Source organism: Lontra canadensis, unplaced genomic scaffold (assembly GCF_010015895.1).
Source record: "Lontra canadensis isolate GAN:19392208 unplaced genomic scaffold, GSC_riverotter_1.0 scaffold98, whole genome shotgun sequence".
NCBI classification, from domain to species: domain Eukaryota; kingdom Metazoa; phylum Chordata; class Mammalia; order Carnivora; family Mustelidae; genus Lontra; species Lontra canadensis.
In genome coordinates this window covers 4,435,599-4,457,591 of record NW_022631092.1, presented here as the reverse complement: position 1 = coordinate 4,457,591, position 21,993 = coordinate 4,435,599, and the positions used below count along the sequence as shown (strand labels likewise).

At 46.2% G+C, this 21,993-nt stretch overlaps 1 protein-coding gene and 1 pseudogene across 6 annotated transcripts in view; both read right to left on the bottom strand.

The window, feature by feature from the left end:
* Positions 1-5,567, bottom strand: part of LOC116855053 — a 125,663-nt pseudogene extending 120,096 nt beyond the window's left edge.
* Positions 5,568-13,836: 8,269 nt separating this feature from the next.
* Positions 13,837-21,993, bottom strand: part of SIPA1L1 (signal induced proliferation associated 1 like 1) — a 179,684-nt gene continuing 171,527 nt past the window's right edge. For 3 of the 6 annotated variants that reach the window (XM_032837370.1, XM_032837373.1, XM_032837371.1), the window contains 4 exons: positions 18,514-18,660; positions 17,006-17,120; positions 14,655-14,739; positions 13,837-14,059 (listed from right to left, as the gene is read on the bottom strand). In XM_032837370.1, the coding sequence (XP_032693261.1) occupies positions 13,916-14,059; positions 14,655-14,739; positions 17,006-17,120; positions 18,514-18,660 (491 nt within the window). In that variant the 3' untranslated portion in view covers positions 13,837-13,915. Of the gene's footprint in view, positions 14,060-14,654; positions 14,740-17,005; positions 17,121-18,513; positions 18,661-21,993 lie in introns of those variants that run through there. The other 3 variants (XM_032837372.1, XM_032837375.1, XR_004380275.1) reach the window with 2 other exon arrangements.

Here is a 21,993-nt window from a genome sequence, read left to right as displayed (position 1 = left end):
TAGATTTTTTCTTCCCCAGGTTCAAGAGATTTTTAACCATTATTTCTTCAAATTTTTCTGCCTCTTTCTCTCTTTTCCTTCTGGGACTCCTATAATGCAAATGTTGGTCCATTTAATATTGTCTATAGGTCCCTTAAACTATCTTTGCTCTTTTTCATTCTTCATTTTATTCTCTGTATAGGTTCTATTGCCTTGTCTTTATTTCTTCTGCTTCATCAAGTCTGATGTTGAACCCATCTAGTGTATTTTTCAATACAATAATTGTATTCCCCGGCTCTGTGATTTCCATTTGGTGCTTTAAATATTTCCTTTTTGTTGAAATTTTCACTTTAATTCATTCTTCTCCCAAGCTTGGTGAGCATTTTTATGACTAATATTTTGAAATATTTATCGGGTGAATTAAAATCTTCATTTCATTAGGGCCTTATTCTGAGGTTTTGTTTTGCTCTTCTGTTTGAAATATACTCATCTATTTCTTTATTTTTCTTTATTCTTTGTTGGTTTTGTGCACGCACGCGTGCGCGTGTGTGTGTGTTGGATTTTATGTATTAGATAAAACAGCACCTCTCCCAATCTTGAAGGAATGGCCTCATGTCGGTGATGAAGTTATTGTTCAACCCTGACTTAGCTCTTAATTTTCTCCCAAACCTTTGTGATTGTCCAAGCAGCCAATTTTATTTTTAGTGGCTCCCAGTAGCTGAGGGTGTGCCAACACTTCTCAGTGTCTCAAAGGGGAGGATCTAAGTCAGCATCTAAATTGAGGCTGATTAGAAGCCAGACCCTTAGGCTGCATGTTTTAAAATATGCAAATATACCTCTCTCAGGGGAAGACTGGGAATTGGCAGTTCTCTCTGCTCCCTCTGTCCTGAGCCCGGGGACAATAGTCAGTAAAGAACCATTTCTTTCTTGACTACCATCACATTGAAATGAACACAAGTCCTGCTGGCCACCAGACTCAGGTGACCAAGGGATGTCTCCAGGGTGACAACCACAAAAACTGGGGCACTGGTCTAAAAACTGGGACACCAGACATGTGTACAGGCTCCCCTCTGGGAAACCTGTGCTCTGGAGTACGTGGAGGGAGAGTGGGGGGATGTGCCCAGGGAAGATTACAGTTGGCTTTTAGAAGTGTGTTTAATTAGAAGCCTGGCCCTTAGGGAAGAGCTATGAAGATAGGCTAATAGGCCTCTTTCACAGAAAGACTGGGAGTCTGTTTCCTAAATGCTGTGCTCTAGAGATGGTAGCCAGTTAAACACTCTTTCTCCGTATGTTACAGTTCTGTGAAGCCCATGAGCATCAACCCTACTGGCTAGCAGATCCAAGCAATTTAGAGGTGTCCCTCAGGGGCAGCCACAAAAACCGTGGTCCCAGGTGAAAGTATAGGCTCCTTTCTGGGAGATACTGGAAAACTGGAAGAGCAGAAGGAGAAGGCAAAGATGGTGCCCACTGGCCCCTGCCTTTGGAGAGTGTTTCTTTCAGTAGCTCTTTAGATGTATGTTTAATTAGATGCCTGCTCCTCAGGCTGACACTTTAAGATAAGCAAATAAGCCTCTGCCTTTGCTCTGTGTCCTGGAGTGGAGAGTTTGCCTCTCTGAACCTTTTAAAGAACTGTTTCTCTGTTTGCTCTAGCCTTGTGGGTCTCAGGGATGCAAGCCCATTGGCTTCAAAGCTAGATGTTTTGGGGTCTTATCTCTCACATTCAGGTCTTTAAAGTTCAGATGCCACATGTGGGGTTCAAAACCTTTGCTCCTTAGCAAATTCTAGTTTGTAGGTTCTCTCCTGATTGTGGGTCACAAACCAGGGGTGGGGCTTATGGTGAGATTGTGTCTCAGCCTCTCTTTCCCACTTTGATGTGGTTTTCTTCCTCATTTGCCCAATGTGTAACAGTCACTCAGCTAGTTTTAGGCTCTTTTTTCAGAGGAAATTGTTCCATATATAACTGTAGATTCAGTATCTGGAGGAGGAGGTGAATTCAGTATCCTCCTACATTGCCGTCTTGAACTAGAACCTCATATTCTAGCCTTGGTGAGGATCTAGGAGCCTGAGAGAAAATGACTCTAATCACATGCAGACCAGAGGAGAGGAGGCCAGCTGTGGGAGATTAAAGATGGTGCATATCCTTTGAAAGCCTCTCCTTGAGAGGGGGAATCTGTTTCCCCTAGACTTGAAAAAACATGGGAAAGTGATATTCTGCCATTTCTGGACCTAGCTTTATTTTTTTAATTTTATTTTTTTATATTTATTTATTTGACAGAAGGAGAGAGCACTAGTGTGCTGGAGAGAACATAAGCAGGGGGAGCAGCAGAGGGAGAGGGAGAAACAGATCTCCCCCTGAGCAGGAAGCCACCATGGGGCTCGATCCAAGGACCCTGACGTCATGACCTGAGCAGAAGGCAGACCCTCAACCGAGACACCCAGGTGCTTCATAGACCTAGCTGTAAAGAAGAACAGCCACTTCCACCTTGGTCTTTTGGAACCTTGAATATCCTGCTAGAAGCCCAGGTAGCCTGTTAGGAAGAGCACATGGAAAGGCTCTGTATAGGGAGGGAGGAGAAGGGGCGCTGCTGAGGGAATAAGAATGTGAGTGGAGCCATCTTGGACTCTGTAAACCAGCCCAGTTGAATACCACTAAGTCACTCCAGTTAATAGCACATGGAGTGGAAGAATCACTCAACTGAGCCCTGCCTAAATTCCTGACCTGTGGAATTGTATATAAGCTTACTTTGGTGAGATTGCAGATTTGGTTCCAGACCACTGCAGTAAGCAAGTCACATGATTTTTTTTTTTTGTTTGTTTGTTTCCCAGGGCGAAAAAGGAAACAACTACCTTAAAACAACTACTAAGGTAGTTGTTTTTTTGTTTGCCAAAAAAAGCTATGTTTACATTATACTATAGTCTATTAAGTGTGCAATAGCATTATGTCTAAAAAAATAATGCTATACCTTAAATAAAATATACTTTGGTGTAAGGGCACCTAGGTGGCTTAGTAGGTTAAGGGTCTTCCCTGGGTTCAGGTCTTGATCCTAGGGTTCTGAGATTGGGTCCTACATCGGGCTCCCTGCTTAGCAGGGGGCCTGCTTCTCCCTCTTCTCCCTGCTTATGCGTGCGCGCGCGCTCTCTCTCTCTCTCTCTCTCTCTCTTGCTATCTCTGTCTCTATCTCTCTCAAATCTAAAAAATAAATCAAATTAAAAATAAATTTAAAAAATACTTTCTTACTGAAAAATGCTAACCATCATCTGAGCTTTCAGTGAGTTGTAATGTTTTTGCTGGCAGAAGGTCTTGTCTCCAGGTTGATGACTGCTAACTGATCAGGTGGTGGCTGCTTGGTGAGGTGAGTTGGAAATTTAAGACAACAAAAAGTTTGCCGCCTCAGTTGACTCTTCCTTTCATGAACAATTTCTCTGTAGCGTGTGATATTGTTTGATAGCATTTTTACCCACAGTAGAACTTCTTTCAAAATTGAAGTCATTCTCTCAGACTCTGCTGTGGCTTTATCATCTAAGTTTTTGTAATATTCTAAATCATTTGTTATCATTTCAATAACCTTCATATCAGTAGTAGATCCCATCTCATGAAGCCACTTTCTTTGCTCATCCATAAGAAGCAACTGCTCATCTATTAAAGTTTCATCAAGAAATCACAACATTTCAGTCCCATATTCAGGCTCTACTTCCAAATCTAATTCTGTTGCTATTTCTACCACATCTGCAGTTACTTCCTCCATTGAAGACTTGAACCCCTCAGTGTCATCCATGAGGGCTGGAATCAATTTCTTCCAAATTTCTGTTATTGTTGATGTTTTGACTTCTTCCCATGATTCATGATTTTTTTTTTTTTTAAGATTCCAGTATAGCTATCATATCATGTTATATTAGTTTCAGGTATACAACATAGTCATTCAACAATTCTATACATTACTCAGGGCTCATCATGATTGTTTTATTTTTTTAATCCCCTTCACTTAGTTCCCCCATCCCTCTGCCTCCCTCCCCTCTGGTAACAACCATTTTGTTCTCTATATTGAAGAGTCTTGTTTTTTGTCTTTTTTTTTCTTTGTTCATTTGTTTCTTAAATTCCACATATGAGAGAAATCATATGGTATTTGTCTTTTTCTGACTGACATTTCACATATTATATACTCTAGATATGCCCATGTTGCAAATGGCAATATTTCATTCTTTTTTATGGCTGAGTAATATTCCAATGTGTATATATGTACATCTTTATCCATTCATCTATGAATGAACACTTAGGTTGATTCAGTATCTTGGTTACTCTAAATAATGCTACAATAAACACATGAGTGCATACATCTTTTTGAATTAGTGTTTTTGTTTTCTTTGGATAAATACCCCATTTTGGAATTACTGGATCTTATGGTAATTCTATCTTTAATTTTTTGAAGAACCTCCATACTATTTTCCACAAGAATCATGAATGTTCTTAATGCCATCTAGAATTGTGAATCCTTCCCAGAAGTCTTTCAATTTTCTTTGTCCAGATCCATCAGAGGAATCACTATGGTAGCTATAGCCTTATGAAATGCATTTCTTTAATAATAAAAACTTGAAAGTCAAAATTACTCCTTGATTCATGGGTTGCAGAATAGATGTTGTGTTAGCAGACTTGAAAACATTAATCTCATTGTACATCTCCATAAGAGCTCTTGGGTGGTCCAATGTATTGTCAATGAAGAAGCAGTTAATGAATATTTTGAAAGGATTCTTTTCTGAGCAGTAATCTCAACAGTGGGCTTAAAATATTCAGTAAACCATGTTGTAAACAGATGTGCTGTTATCTAGGCTTTCTTAACCCATTCAGAGAGCACAGGCAGAATATAATTAGTATCATTCTAAAGGGCTCTAGGATTTTCAGAATGGCCAGTGAGCACTGGCTTCCACTGAAAGTCACCAGCTACCTTAGCCCCTAACAAGAGAGTCTACCTGCCCTTTGAGGCTTTGAAGCCAGGCGTTGACTTCTCCTCCCTAGCTATGAAAGCCCCACATGGCATCTCCTTCCAATGGAAGGCTGTTTCATTCACACTGAAGGCCTCTTGCTTAGGACAGCCACCTTCGTAAATGATCTTCGCTGGACCTTCTGCAGAACCTGCTGCAGCTTCTCCATCAGCATGTGCTGCTTCACCTGGCGCTCTGATGTTATAGTGATGGCTTCTTTCCTTAAACCTCATGACCCAGCCTCTGCGAGTTTCAGACTTCTCTCCTGCAGCTTCCCCACCTGTCTCAGCCATCACAGCATTTGAAGAGAGTTAGGGCCTCACTCTGGATTCGGCTTTGGCTGGTTTCTCTCCAGACCACTACAACTCTCCATATCCGCACGGCTGATTCACTTTCTTACCATTCACGTGTTCACTGGAATCCCACTTTTCATTTCCTTCAAGAATGTTTTCTTTGCGTTCACGGCTTGGCTCACTGTTGAGTGCAGGAGGCCTAGCCTTTGGCCTCTCATGGCTTCCGCATGTCTTTCTCTCTAAGCTTAATCATTGACAGCTTTTGATATAGAATGAGAGACATTTCACTCTTCTTTCACTTGAACACTTCGAGGCCATTGTAGGGTTATTAATGGCCTAATTTCAGTATTTCTGTGTCTCAAGGAACAGGGAGGCCTGAGGAGAGGGGTAAAGATGGGGGAGTGGTTTCCTGGCGGGGTAGGCAGAACACATAGCATATATTAAGTTTGCTGTCTTATATGGGTACAATTTCTGGCACCACAAAACAATTACAATAGTGACCTCTATGATCACTGATCACAGATCAGCTTAACAAGTGTAATAATAATGAAACAGTTTGACCTGTTGTGATAATTACCAAAATGTGACAGACCTGAAGTGAGCAAATGCTGCTGGAAAAATGGCACCAATAGACTTGCTCAATGCATGGTTGCCACCCACCTTCAGTTGGTACAAAATGCAGTGTCTGTGCCGTGCAGTGGAGTGAAACACAATAAAGTGACGTACACCTGCTTAGTAAAGTGGTGGTTGTTTTAAGTAACTAAGTATGAAGTGGCTTCCATGGCCATTGATAACCACAACACTGGCTAAAGGAAGAGAAGCTGACCATGAACCCTGGCCCCCAGGAGCACCATGGCGGGCAGTTGGAATGGGTTTGGGCTGTTGCCGAGGTTTACCCTGGGAGGCTGGGCAGGTTCTGCTCCTGTCTGTCGCTTCAGCAAGCGGACCGCAAGGACTTTGGGCCGTTTTCTGACAGATGGGCTTAGAGGTAGAAACAGGAAGTCTCTTTTGTCTTTTGATGGCTAAAACAGGGACCAACTTTGAAATCTCTGACTCCTACCTGCTCCCTGATAAGGATACAGAACTGGTAGCAGACAATTACAGGAACATCAGTAATGAGATCGGATTAGATCAGAGTGTAAAATTAATGTTGTGGCAGTTTGTCCTAAGGAAAGGTGAGTGTTCTGTACAATATTTAAGAAGTTGATTTTAAAACAAAGATTTTAATTGACCTCCACTAAGCAAATGCCTCTTGGTTAAGAAAAAAAAGAAAGAAAATCTGGGTGTAGGGTGGGGTGAAGCTGAGAATTATCAGCCATTAAGTAAATGGTTTTTCAAAAGTAAATGGTTTTTCTACACTTCCCTCATGGAGAATCCTGCCCAGCCAGCTGGCCTCAGCTAGCCATTCCCCCATGTTGAGAAGGAGCAAAGTATCCAGGTATTTCAAGCAGACAGTACACTCACCCATAACACCTTGCCTATTCCCTGGCTCAGCAGAGTTGCCCAGAGGTTTTCAAAAGCTAGGGTGGAGTTTCTCAGATAAATGGATCCAGGAATCCTCCATATCCTAAACCCTTGGTATGCTTACTAAAATGAAGATTGCCAGCTCTACCAGACCTATTCATACCCAACCTCTAAGCCTAGAGCCAAGGAACAGAAACTAATCAACTTGTCCAGGTGGTGCTGATGTCTAAGAACCAGTGACTCAGGCTTTCAAAGATTGTTTTACCTCTAGATTTGGCCTGGGATTGGACAGAGATGCTTTCTTGCATTGTCATTTGCAGGGAGAACATCTATATTGTATCAGAAAGAGTGTCAGAGCACTTCAGAGCCCCCTCTCTTAAGGGCCCCCCAAATAGGTGGTTTCCTCGTAGTCTTCTGGCCTTTAGGTTCCCTTCTAGTCTTCCACTGTGGCCCCCCACCCACCCCATTTACCATCTAGTGTCCATGATAGTGTCTAGGTCCCCGCAGCAAGGATCCATGCAAATGGTCAATGCAGGGGACCATGCGTTGGAGCAACAGAATTGATAAAGTACAGATTAAATAAGTATTGGCTCCGGAATCTGGAAGTGTGGGTCTGAATCCCAGCTTTACCTCTTCCATTTACCAGCTATTTTACCGCGAACACATTATTTGACCTCTCTAGTCCTTAGTTTCTCGTTTTGTAAAGTGGAGACAACAATAGCCCCACCTCACAGGGCGGCTGTGAGGACTCATTGGGCTAATGCACATAGAGCATTTGTGTCCTGAAGGGCTCTAGGATTTTCAGAATGGTCAGTGAACACTGACCATAGCTGATTATATTATTGTGGGGCAGGGGCTGAAGTCCATGACCCGGGAGGAAAAGTTGAGAGAATGGGAGTTTTTGTACAGGAAATAAATAAATAACACTGGGAAGACTTCGTATTTTCCAGCATATCGATGGTTATTACTTGGGGAGAGAAATTTATATTTGTGTAATTCAAAGTGGTAGGGTTGGGAGTAGTCACAAAACCTAAAGGGAAACTGACTTTCCCTAAATGAAAGGAATGACTTAAAAGAGACATTGAAAGACACAATGTGCTACCCCAGTCAGTAGTGAGCTCTCCCTCACCGGGGACGCTTACGCTCAGGTGGCTGGACGATGAAGAGGAAATTCAGTCCTGTCTGGGCTGGGGGGTAGAACTGCCCATCTCTAAAGGTCCCCTTCCTTCCTGAGTCTGTGACTCATGACTCCAAGTTTATTTAAGATAGAAAAAGTCCACTAGAAAAGATGAAAGGATGATGGAATCTTTGCAAAGTGGTTCCTAGTTTGACTCTTAATTCTTGGCTTCAAGCCCAGGAAACCACCCAGTCACCATTTATTTATCATCAATCTTGGAGAAAAAACCTGTTTCCTGCAACAAACATCCACTGGTTCCATTTTTGCCTCTAGAACCACAGACATCAAAACTGGTTTCTGCTTCATACCACAGTGTGTCAAATACTTCAAGATGGTGGTCAGTAACTCCATACCCCCATCCCTCCTACCTTCCGCCAGGTCTTTGCTTTTTGGAGGTAGAATTGCTGGTTCTCGGGGCCTATGAAAGAAGCCCTGGCTTCGACTCCAGCTGGAATCATTAGTATAAAGCTAGACTGCATTAAGATGCATGTTTTAATAGGCATAGCCTCATTGATTTGATATGAACCTATACTGAGCCAAGTTTCTCTTTGTACCAACTAAGACAAAAGTTTGTTAAGCACATTCATTGCTTTAAGATGGCAGAACATGTAAGCAGCTTAAAAGAGTTACTGTGTTCATGGACTCTTAGCTCTTTAGAAGAATTACTAGGTCAGCTACAAACCCATCCTACCTCTTCATTAGGATACGTGACAGAAGGACCACCTCCAGACAACTTTGTTGGTCACTTCTGGTTTGCTATTTGAACTTGAATAGAACTCCTTCCTTGGTGTATTTTCTAAGAGCGTTCACTTCCAGGAATACCAGTGGGTGAGGGTAGGGGGTGTGATGAGTGTGTAGGGGTGTGATGGGTGTGTGTGTGTGTGTGTGTGTGTATGTATGTGATGGGCACTGGGCTGGGAAGGTGATGGCTTTCTTGGGTTTGCCAATGGTATCCTGGGGAAGCAACTTGAATGCCTGTTTATCAGGCCAGTTATGTAAAATGTGTGCGGTGAGCTGGGAGGCAATGGGGGATGGAGGTGTCTTTTACCCTAGAGAGCCCATACCCTCCCAGGCCATTGATACTCTTGCAAAGGAGGCTGGATTTTATTGGTAGATACCATTTTATGATGCTTCCATGCTGGATTACAGAAATGCATAGGAGAAGTGTGGCTGGGTGGACTCATTAGCCCTATGGACGTGTGCTAACAAATATGTAAGCAAAACAACGTGTAGGGAGATTGGCCCATTTAAAGGAACACAGAGCACTTTGGTTAAGGAAAAAGAACGACAGATGCACCCCCAGAATGGGGTGAAATCCCTACAGAAAGCATTTGTCTAAAGATACAGAGGAAGGTACACAAAGCTCGGGTTATTTTGTCTGGGAGATCATTCAGGTTGAAGATGGGTCATGAGAGGTCCAAATGGAAGGATAAAACGAGCTGCATATATTTAAAGGTGGGCAGTGCCTGGAAGATGAGCCATGTAGACTGCGTGATGGCATGTGCTCAGGTAGGGCAAGTGATGGAAGGCGCTGTGTGGTCGATGGCAAGCATGACTGAAGGGGTTTAACGAGAGGCAGAGAAGAGAAGGGAAGGGGAAAGCTCTCGGGTCTCATATGTGATGACTCGGGCGCACAAAGGCAAGTCAGGAGGAGATCCTAGATTTACGTGGATGGAGGGCCAGAAGGCTAGTCTGATGGTGCATAGAGGGAACACAAGGCTGGCAGTCCTGGGGAGAGGCAGGAGATCTGTGAAAAGGAGAGCAAGGAGGGGCCAAAGCAGGGGCCAGTCAAACCAAGGTTCTAATGATCGTCTCGGGAGAGACTGCCAGTGTCTCCAAGTCTCTGAGCTGCAACTTATCCAAAGGATATGGAAGATGAGCAACCCTTCCTTCCTTTCTGGACAGAAGTGGAGAAAAAGAGCTGGTCTACAGCCTGAGGATTTAGGCAAAGGTTTCTTGACAGGCCGGGCAGGTATGAAGGCAGTCAAAACTTTGCTTGTCTGGGAACTTTGAGGTTTGACAGGCGCTCGGAGATTGGGCTGAGCAGGCTGGACTGAACCTGGATGTTGGTGAGTGGAATTCAGCACTCCCAGCCGTGACGCAAGTCTCCCAGTTTTTGTATTCCTGAGTAGCCACTCACTGTGGGCCTGGCCAAGGGCCTGCTTTCCTCGGTAGCACTGCCATCTAAACTGTCCGCCACCGCCCCCCCACAAGGTGACCTAGGCCATTTCTTGCTGACCTGGGAACTAGTCTCATCCCGTTAATGGTCGTAAGGACACTCCAGAGCCATCCAGGTAACACAGGAATTTAAAACAGTCAAGTGGCAGAAAGATTCATGTGCAGGGAGCTCTAAATTATTACCTCTTTAGTAAAAAAGGAAAAAAAAATGCCTTTTACCTAATCTCTCTTTAGCTATAGTTTAAGCCTGTTTCTCCTGCAAGGTTCTCTGTGGTTGCTGACCCATGAAAATGATACTCAGGCATGTGGACACACTATGTGCCTCTCCCTGTAGCATCTGTTTCTTTTAACTGTCCATGGGTGTGGATGTCCACATGCTGAGGCTACTCTTTGATGCTCCTAAGCCATCACCTGGGAACTTCTAGAAGATACAAACACTAAGTCCCCACCCCAGCCCTGCTAAATCATAGATCCTGGGGATGCAGCCTTATGACCTATTCTGATGGAAGCTCAAGTCTGAGAGTCAGTGTTCTAAAATGCATAGCAGGGGGTGGAAAGCACCTGACAGGAAAGTGGATGGAGGAGCTCATTCTGACCCTTCCATCCCATTCTGCTATTAACACGCCAGGACACCCTCCCAGAAAAACAACAGAAAAGACTTAACCTGTTGGAGATGGAAGACAGGGAAGACGTGTTATTGTGTCTTCAGTTTGCCCATCACTGTCTTTACACGTCTGATCTTATTTAATCCTTCAAACTCTGTGAAACTGTGATGATTTTACCATGAGAAAGCCATGCCCAGAGATTAGGTAATGTATCCTAGGACAGAGCTGCTGTGCAGTCGATGGAATTTGAGTCTCCAAACACCTTAAATGTTTTTCAGATGGACCAAATGCTTATTCCTTATGGATAGGCCATCAGGGGCCTAATTTCTACCGAGAAGGGGTACCCGACATTATTGTGGAATCATTCTTTAAAAAATAACAGCGTTCTTGTTGAACCATGCCCTGGGCTGCACTGGTCCCAGGTTTCTGGCCCAGCTGCGCCATCTTGCACTTTCCTCTCGGTTTGGTTGAGAGAGGGAAGCAGCAGCAGGTTCCTGAGATGGATCGGCTGCAGGCTGGAATCCGTTCAGGTTATTGTTCTGTATTTAACTAGAGACAAGTGGCTTAAGCTCACTGGTCTATTTCCTTTGCCCTTGGACTATCCATTTTATCCCCATCTGAGGAGCTGTTAACCCAGTCCGGCCCCATCTCTTTATCACAGGCAGCAGAGATGAAACACAACTGAACGGCCCCTCCATCAATGCAGGCTAACGGCCCCTTCTCCCGGGGACCCCCAACCCCCTCCGAGCCCTTCAGCAACAGTGGAAAAGCCCCTCAAACCAGGTAAGAATCATGGTCTAGACAGACCATGATTTTAGCTTGCTCATCAGATTTATCTCATGGCATCCAGTCTTGCCCTGTCTTGTAATTCTAGAATTTGTAGGGTTATTGAACCAAATAGAAGGAAGGAACTCTGTCAGTTCTCAATTAGCTGCACCAGTGGAGAGGAACACTGATGTGGTAGATTTTAAAAATTTGGTTCCATTTGGCTTTGGAATGCATTATGATTTTTTCAGTAGATTAACTTTTCTAATTATATTTTACACAGCCTGATATTAACAGGCATTTGTATTCTCTGAGCACAGAACATCTAACTCAGATTTGGGTGAGGCAGTAGAGGCAGTCCAAAAATGTGCTGGTCTCAGGGAATGACAGTGTTGTTACGGAAAATCCACACATGGATAATGAAGAGGGAACTAATTAGAAAGTGCTCTGCAAATATTAAATTATAAGTAGAGAAGCCAAATTAGGAATTCTCGAAGGACATACGAACGGAGTTTAAAAAGGTTATTAACATTCTAAGAGGCACAGAAACTTTGAAGAATCATTTAGTGTTAATGGAGCCCTGTGAGAAAGTTGGTTGCAAGGCGGGTCCATGAGCTACTGGGTGGTCTTTCAAATCCAAAAACCTCAAGCAATAATACCAAAGCATTTTAAAAGAGCGTTTAAAATGAATTTTATTGTCTGAATTTTACAAGTAGTCTTTAAAGGCTTCAAACAAGATTCTGTTGCAAAACTCTAATAAATAGCTTGCCCCAAGTCCCCAAACAAATGAAAGACAAAATAAAAACTGAACTCAGAAGGATAAGCAAGACTTCAGAATGCTTGGAGGTCAGCGATCTTTCTCATTTACAAAGAGGTAACAGGCAATGTAACGATCTCCGTCATACAAGTCAGAGAGAGAAAGAGACAGACAATTGAGATCTTTACAGAGCACTCCGAAATCTTCCTATTTCCAGGATGGAAATGTCACCCCCTCAAAAAAAAGAATAATAATTCCCTGGAAAAATCACAATCATGAATGAAACTGTAAAATTCTGGAGGAGGGGGCAAGGGGAGGAGAGAGAAAATCCATCCTGTGTCTTTCAGGGATGGAGGAAGGAGTTGAGATTACTTGGGGCAGGGAGCTTCCAAGCAGATGACATCGCAGAACGTTCCCTACATCAGAGTTGCCACTGAAGGGACACAGGTGGCAGCTTCATGACATTTTTATGAAGGCAAGAAACAAGGCCCCCAGGGCTCCCTGGGTCCCTCAACACTGGTGGGCCTGGTGTGTCCGTCTGCAGGCCTGCGGGCCTTGGGACGACGGCCAGAGGCCCAGGGCAGCTGCATCACTAGACAGGAAAAATAACACATCAGTCATTTCTGCAGCAGAATCCTCTGGCTGGCCACAAAAGGATTCAGAAAATGCCGTGCTGGAATTGCACACTGGGACATGCAGGTTTCCAGAGCCCATTCTATGATCACAGTCGTTGCTCCTAACAAGCGAGTATTAAAACAATTTAACATTCACTTTTTCCTAGACTGGTCAAGTCTTGCTTTGGAGAGAATTAATATGGTAATTTTTGAGTAAGCTAAAAATACAGTTTTGCCACATTTTCATCTTTACACATCTCAAACAAAAGCTATACTTTTGACCAAAATGCATACAAGTGAGATTTTAGTCTGGAGGAATTCTGAAAGCCAGTAATGTTTGGAGCCGGGAAGCTGTAGAGGCTGATTCCAGTGGAACCAGACAGAAAGGGTTCTAGCTCTGAGCAGCGCACACGGGGGACCATCTCCAGGGGAGAGGAACTGATGGGTGGAGTGACGTCACAATGCAGGACAGGAAAGGGGCGTCGCCCGAGGCACTGGCTCTGTCTCCCGCACGGACTTTCGGGTAACCCTGAGCCCGCTGTCCTCCGGAAGGTAGGGACAAAGGGCACTAGCTCATGCACAGGTCATTCAAGGGAGGGAGGCGTCTTCTCCAAGCACCTCCCTCCCCAGGCATTTTAGGACAAAGGTAAGGAAATCCCCCTCCCCCAAGAAACCATGTGCAAAAACTTTATTTTCCTAGGAGCAATGACGTGGGAAAGCTTGGGTTACCTGAAATCAGTAAGAGCTCATGGAAATAGAGGCAGATGGGCCCCAGGCGGCCTAGGCCCACTTGTTTTTTAAAATACGTAACAGATAAAGATATTGTGCAAAAAAATAAAGACATTCACATTTTAGCAGTTAAACTTTTATTTTACTTTTTAAAATTTTTATTTACTTTTTTGTTTTTCTTTTCTACAAAAGGCAGACGATGATTGTTGATCTGCAGTTGTGTCGCGCGCTCCCCGCAAGGGGCCAGAGCGGGAAGCTAGGGCAGGCGGGCTGAGAAGGCTCTCGGCGGCGTGGCGGAAGGAGCGCCCAACCGCACCGGAGAGCCCCCTCCTCCCGGACCCCCTCCCCCAGCCCGGGCCGGCCCCCCGCAGCCTGCCCTAGCTCATGTCTATGGTGTTGAAGACCCATTCCGTGAACTTCTTCAGCTTGTCCGAGGCGTTCTGGGACTCCTCCTGCAGCCTCAGGTTGTCCTCCCGGAGGTGCTGGACTTCTGCCTGCAGGTGGGCTTTGTCTTCCTTCTCCTGGGAGGCAGGGCAGAGGAGGGGAGGGCTGGGACCCAGCAGCTGGAGGGGTGGCTGGGGACCTGCATGTCCCCTTCACCTGCTTCTATTCTTCATCCTAACACTATCCCCGGCCTGGCCCTGGGGATCCCGATACTCAAAGCCAGGGATCAGGTCCCCCGGGGGCTCACTACGGTTTATTTTGGAACGTGAAGACATTACCGTGTACCTTAATGTCTTCAGCGAGGGCGGTCTTAAATTCTGGACTGTTTGGTTTTAGGCTCTTAATATAGTCACACTACATTCCATGTTCTTGGTGTGAGAGCCCGACTGGCAGTGAAGATGGGTGGGTCTGGGCTACTGACCCATTAGGCGGGGGGTGGGGAGGCCGAGAGAGGGCTCCGCGGGGCTGGCTGGGGTTCAACAACTTTTCTGCACACGTGGCAACGAAGGCCTGCTTGCACGGGGTGTGCTGGTGGGAACCGAGCGCCAAGAAGCTCGTGGACCGTGTGTCCCGAGAAAACGGACAATACCCACGTGTTCCTCCACTAGTTAGGGATTTGTTCAAGGGCAGCCGGCACCGACCGGGCGCTCTGCTTCGAGAGTGTGTGTTTACCTTCTTCAGATCTTCCCGGAGCATCTGCAGCATACCTTCCAGCTGGTCCACTTTAGAAGCCAGAGTGGGGGAGGAATCTTTACTGCTGGGGATGAGAAACAAGAGACGGTGTTGGCCGGGTTTGCTGGGTAGTTGTTAATGAGGCTGCTGTCTCTGTAAAATGGCTTTTTAATGTCAAATTTCTCAGTACGGTGACCCAATGTGCATTTTCACTTTAAAAAAAGAAAACGGTCATTTTAACAAAAGGTAACGCAAGGGTGAATGGCAGCCCTTCAGTAGCTTCCGCTGTTAAAGATGTCGGTCTTCACGACCAAAGAACACAGGACAGTAAGTGAAAATGGTCTGTTTGGCAGCCGGAGAGGTACTTTCTGGAAGGCACAAATGTCAAGCGGTGCAGTGTTTCCTATTCTCTTTAGTGGCTGAAAGGAAGAGAGAGCCACTCCTCTGGGGGCAGAAGGGCTGAGGTCAGCCCTACCTTGGGGCGACCAGGAGAAGGTAGGTCTCTGTCCCCAGGAAACAGTCTGTGGTTACTCATCCACGTGCAGCTAACTTATCATGCTCCTGTCTCGAAAGCTTGTCTAAATATCTTAAAATATTTTAAAAAATAAGAATGTTTCAAAAGCTCATCCGTCCAACCTTAATGTCTCCTTTGCTATTATGATCTGCAAACTAGGCCCTCCAGTTTCTTTCTCCCAATTAATAGAAGTACTGGTAATGCCACGCTTATGGAATACCAAAACCCCCCAGGGAGCTAGCGGATGACAAGGCCGCCCAACTGGCTGGACAGAAGGCCCTCGTCAGCCGTTCGTCCAGCTCCTGTGTACCTGAGGTCAGGTCTGAGTGAGCTCTAGCCGGATCCACCACCTCAGAGTCCACAACCCGCAAGCTAAAGCCTTCCACTAGGAGAATGTGCAGCTGCCTCTCCCCGGAGGCCAAAAGGGAAGACACACATAGACCGAGGTTCTGGAGTCTTGGACTCGAAGGCAGTATGTACTGGAGCGGTGTTGCTGTCTTCTACTGATTCTCGATCTACAAGCCCCAGAGGCCCAATTCACAGGGGCACGAGAGTCTCAAGGCTGTAAATAAATGAAATGATAAGAAGCTCCAAACCTCTAAGAGGGGACGCCCCGTGAAAACGCGTAGCAGCCTGTCTTGACTTCTGAAGGTTTTCAGAGTGAATTACGTGCCTGCGGAGGCTCCGGTTTTTAGAAACACATTCAAGTCCATCTGTTCACTGAACAAACGTGCCCGGCACCACCCTCCTCTTCGGGTTCTGCGAAGACTGAAGAACTCACTGCTCGATCATCCTTCCGCAGGAAGACGGACTTGTTCACTCAGAATTCTCCTGCTCGGAGGGCCCATTCTAAGGTACATTCTGGGTTCACTGTGCCCTTGATGCTCTCTTTTGTTTTTTCTTTTTAAAGTTCTCAACAGCCAAAGTAACTGCCATTCTCGGTCCCAAGATGCCTCAGTGATCAGAGCGAACGCAGCACCTGTCCCTTACACTCTGGATAAGCCACCCCAACTCTTCCGCTTTCCCTGTGCAGAGCATTTCCTTACACACTTGATTGGCGAAGTCTTCAGGAACAGTCCACGGCTATTTGAACAACCTATGCTAACCTCACTTTCCCTGTTGTCGCCTGTCTCCTGGATACCCGGATTCTTAACCATCCTCAAAAGGTTTTAAAAGGAGCGATTTCAAGCCGCTGACCTCATCCTGCATCAGGGAGCACCCACGACGTGTACCACGGTGGCCCGTCGGATGTTTTCCTACAGAGTCCGAGCACGCAGCTCCCCAACAGCCTCACCACTTGAAATCAGACAGTGGGATCCACCTCGGCTCAGTTCAACAAAAGTCAAAATCCCTGCTCTTAACTATTGAGGAAACCATCTGGGCCTCAGTTTGCACTTGCCTTTCATGTCCTTTTGAATCTTCCCTCTCCTGGTGACCCGGATCTAACGTCGATCTGAAGCAGCACGGGGGGAGCCACTAAGATGGGGACACATGGACAAGTACGACCAACTGACAACAGGGGGAGGCACTCCAAAACCAGGCTCAAGGAGGCCAGGCACATGCTTTCCCTCAGCTGAGGTGATCAGTCCTGAGAGCATATGTGTATTAAGGCCTTAGTGAATTATAAATATTCATGATTATGACTAAGTCATCAAGAACAGTTTAATTATGTTTACAGTTTTAGTTCCAGAGCATTCTAAGATGTGAAGAGTCTGGCCTTGTGGTGGTGAGCTCCGGTCAGCTAATGCCTGCGGCCTCCACCTCTTCCCCACACCTGCTGTCAAGACAGCTGGGGACACACGGTGCAGAGTGCCGACCTCGCTACAGGGTGACTGACCTGCTGTAGGACTTCATCTGGGCCAGAGCCTGCTCCTCGAGCTGGTCACTGTTGGATGCAGCGCTCAAGGGCCGGTGGCCTTCGTCAGTAGCAGCAAAGAAGGAGGCTCTTTGGACTGGAAGGGAGAGGAGAAGACCTTCAGTACTTTGGAGCCACATTCCAGGCTGGTCTGTCAAAGGTCAACAACTAGCCTACACGGACGGTCACATCTAATCACCATGTGGGGATACATCAGGAGCCTTCTCTCCTGACCCTGGAGGAGAAAACCACTGTTTGAGCTATAGCAGAGGAGCGGCAGAAGATCCCTTCTGAGAACATGGGCTGTGAATCCACTTGTAGTCTTCTTTTTCTTACTCATCAAGTAGCATTCTATGACACGTTTCCCTGGAAACAGGCATTGTGCCAGATTTCTAGACCAGGGCTTTTTCCACTCGGTGATGATATAAAATGCACTTCTAGAAGTAGGTTTCCCACAAGATTCCTGGCTACCTTGGTGGGTTTTAGCCAAAGTCCAACCATATGTGTTTTAAAATATACCCAACCTAAAACTTGAGCCAAGAAAACACCATCAAATTTTCAAAACCTCTCATTAAAAACACAAAACTACTACCATCTCCTAGAAGGGAGTGTGACCAATAAATTGAAATTTACAGTCCTGTCAGTACTGGGGAACTGCCAGCGGCCAGCACGGGGCTGCCTGTGGCCTACTTCACTGTCACCTCATCAAGTTCTGAAAATTACAGCTTGATGGACTAGCTACTTTCAATTCTTCAAACGTAAGTCCCCACCCACCCCCCACAAACAACAAAACAAAAAACCCCAACCCTAAACCACTCATCTGTTGTCTTTGTTTTCTAAAGAACATTTTAGCACCGAAGAATCTGGAATGATGACCACAGAGTGAAGTCAGTCATTTCAAAAAGGGCATCTGCCAACCTCCCGTCCATATACACGGATAGCATGACACTCCATTCCGTCCGTGCCGGCACGCCAGCGCCCGTGGGAGAGCCTGCGTCCGAGAAATGCACAGACAACGGGTTGGCACAGGACAGTGTGGACTGAGAACGTGCTGCCAGAGTCAGGAGAGGTGAATGGGAAACGCAAAGGGAATACCCAACATCTCTCAAGGATGGGGCAGGGCCAAGTGGGACAAGCATCCCTAACAGATCCAATGGTGCACTTCGCAATGACGTCCTCACCACGTGGTCAAAGACTCTCTCTGGATAGGTGTCCTTTTCAGCCAAGTGACAGCTGGGATTCCCCCACTCCCTGCCCTTCCCACGTGTGGGGAGGGGAGACAGCCATGCTACAAAATCCTACGTAGATGAAATGTCAGGCTGCATCAGATTAAATCATACAGCGTGTGCCCCAGCTGGAAGCGCGCGCCCCCGTGCGGTCAGTGTGTGCAAAACAGCAGAGTGGACAGACTGACCAGAGCCTCACAGCCCCCAAAACTCGGCAGGGCCTTGCAGCCCTGCGCGTCCTGACTGGATGGTCCGCGGACTCACCCTCGTAGGCCTTGGCCGCATCCACCAGGTTGGACCAATCTAAATCCGCAGCCGCATCGGGTAGGGGCATCAGGCCAGGGTCGGGCATGGGAGGCCTTCGGGTCTCCTGGACGTCCGTGAGGGAGCTGTCTGAGGCCGAGAACTCTCCTGTGGCAGAGAAGAGAGATGAGATCCTTCTCCTGCCTGCTGGAGAACTGCTCGAGATCTTACCCAGGCAGTGTGACCTAGAACCCGTTTCTCATCCTGCAGATCATCAGGGGCTCTTCTAAAGCAGCCGTGAACTAGGAACTGGTTTCTTCCAGTCTTAACTCATTGCCTAATCGTCTCTCACTGTCTCAGCTCTAGTAGTGTGAGGCCCAGAAAAGTTAGTTTTGCCCTGAGACAGCATGTCTGCTTCCGTAGGAGCTGTCTATCTATGGGGAGGGGAGAGACGCCGCCTCCTGTTGTTTTTTTCCCCAGAGTCAAGGATTCAGACTAGGACAATGAGGACTGTTTCAAAATCCAGACTGGAGAAGCTTGTTGATCCCTGTTCTGGGGCAGAATACTGGACTCCGCCCTGGGACCTGAGCACCTGCCTGAGGACTCCCTGTCCCCGGGGACTGGCCGGCTGGTTTCCACAGCTGATGTGTCTGCAGGCTGAGGTGGGGAGCAAATCCGATTGCACGAGAGTGCTCGACTACCCGAACGGAGTTACTCCAGGCAGGTGATTTTAGGATTGGGGTCGACATGCTCTCCTTCCCAAGGACAGAAGCGGCAACTCTTGGGATCAGTTTTGGATCATAGCAGTCCAGTAGCCTGAGCTGCTTTAAGGTAACAATTTTAAAAACACAAACACGAAGTTATCGTGACGTCGAGCCTTTGCTCGGCCTTTGCTTGGCTCGGGGCACAGAAGAGTGGGTGCAGGGAGCCCCCCGCCGTCCAAGGGCAGGCTGCTACGCTCAGGTCCACGGAGGTAGATAACAGGTGCGAGGGCTGCTGGGCTCATGGCACACAGATGCTCTCAGTGGGGCAGAGGCTGGGGCAGGAGCAAGGGCAGAGTGTGCGACTCCTGGAGAAGGGATACTGGGACTGTAACAGTAAAAATCCATGCCACCGCAAGCTCAAATCTCAGTTAAAATTACTGAGTGACTCCAGAAACACCTGTTTACAAGGAGTTAAAAAGTTTCCCCAAGGATGATAGCCTGGTAAACCAAAGTATATTTAGTGCTTGTTTTCCCTTTCAAATGACAGAAAGAACTGCTCTGAAGTACAGCTGCTAGTTATTAATGTGCTTAAATTAGCAAAATGATGAGTAAATGGAAATCAACATATACTGCCAGATATTAAATGCTCTGATCTATTTAAACATGCTCCCACCAAGGGTAAGTAGGTGGAACAGACAATTCTGCGTGTCACTCACAACCCTTCTCCCCTTTTATCTCTGGCACCCACATTTCCATATGTACAAAAGAAGTCGCTCCTCCCCATTGCCCAGTGACAGTCGCTGAAAAGGCCAGGGCTGAGGCATCGGCCCAACAAGGGCTGCTCCATCTAGGAGATGAGGTCACCGTACTGCCTGACTTTCAGGAAAGCAAGAAGCTCACAGAGGGCAGCCCGTTCCCTGCCTTGCGCGGCTGGATAGTGTCTGCATGTGCGATTTCCAGGTTGCTCTCTTAGAATGAAAACCTCTAGAAGACCGGGTCTGCTCTGACGGGACACGTGCACACATGCCTTCACAAAGGGTTTATTGCTGCAGGAGCAATGGAACTCAGGGGAGAGTGGCCCCAATGTGGAGACACAAGGGGGAGAAAAGGTTAGGGCCTATTTGGTCACTACCAGGAAGTTTTTTTCAGAGTCTAGATGATAAAAAGCGGTCCTTTCATGTGTCAACTCTGGAGGGTGATCTCGTGAAGAAAAGAGAAGCCAGTTTCCAGCTGTCATCAGATGGGGGAGAGGGAGCAGGGGGAAGCTGGCATGCTCCCCAAGGGATGCCCACCAGCGGGGAGAAGGGGAGCAGTGAGCAGGACAGAGGTGGTGGAGGGACACGCACAAGTGTGGGTTGAGAGCTCATGTGGGATGTGGGGAGAAAGCAAATGAGGCAAGCAGGAGATTCAAAGAAAATATTGCTCCAGAGAAGCAGCAGAAAGGAAAAGTAACATGGGTCTGAATGGAAGCAGAACACCCGGAAGGAGAAAGGCCAGATGGGAGACCAGGTACAGCATATCTAATCAACAAGCAGGACCCCAGGTTTCATAGCCGGTGTCTGCTGAGCTAGGTCACAGTGGGGGAGGGTGGGTGCAGAACTTCAGAATGGAGGTGGACAGAGGAGAAAGAAAAAGAAAAATGTAAACCACAGTCTCAGAATATGGTCTTTTTCTAAAAGAAAGCAGTCACAGAGAAGGCATTTATGAACCAAAGGCAAGAACACGGAGGTACCTGGCATCAGTACGTCCTTCCCTAGACAAATACTTGGTTGTTCACTGAATGAATGAATGAGTCAACCAACGACTGGCTGACACCACAGGCCATACCCTCAGAGTCTAGCTTGTCCCCTCTCTCTGCCTCTCCCCCTTGCTTGTGCTCTTACTCTAAAATAAATGAATTTTTTTAAAGATTTTATTTATTTACTTGACAGAGACCACAAGTAGGCAGAGAGGCAGGCAGAGAGAGAGGGAGGAGGAAGCTGGCTCCCTGCTGAGTAGAGAGCGGGATGCGGGGCTTGATTCCAGGACCCCGGTGTCATGACCTGAGCCGAAGGCAGAGGCTTTAGCCCACTGAGCCACCCAGGGGCCCCATAAAATAAATGAATCTTTAAGAAAAAAAAATCTAAGAGTCCAACACAACTAGAATGGCTTTATTGGAAATGTCAAAGGGATGTCTTTAAACTGAAAAGAAGGTGTGTTAATTAGTAAAAAGAAAACATAAAAATATCAATCTTACTGGAAAAGGTAAGCATATAGTGCAGGCAGTAAATTAAAAGGCTAGTAAGAAAGAAGACAAATATAATAAAAATAATTATTTTACAGTTGGCCCCTGAGCAACACAGATTTGAACTGCATGGGTCCACTTCTGTGTGGATTTTTTTCTATAAATATTTCAAAAAATTTTTGAAGATCTGCAACAATTTCAAAAACTTGCAGACAAGGGGGGTATAGCTCAGTGGTAGAGCATTTGACGGCAAAAACTTGCAGACAAACTATACAGCTTAGAAATATATATATAAAAAGGATATCTTGAATGCCAAATGCATATATAAATCTATTATATAAAGTTAAAACTTTCCAAAACTCACACATACTGTACAGGGCACCACTCAGTTGAGAGAAATGTGTACAACAATGCAGTATTACATCATAATTGCACAAAATTCACTATGGTACATACTGTGTACATATGGTACATAATAATTCTGGAGCCGCCTCCTGTTGCTACTGCAGTGAGGCCTGGTGTTCAAAGTAGCCACTTAAAATGCATGAGAGGCTGATCATCTCTGGATGAGCA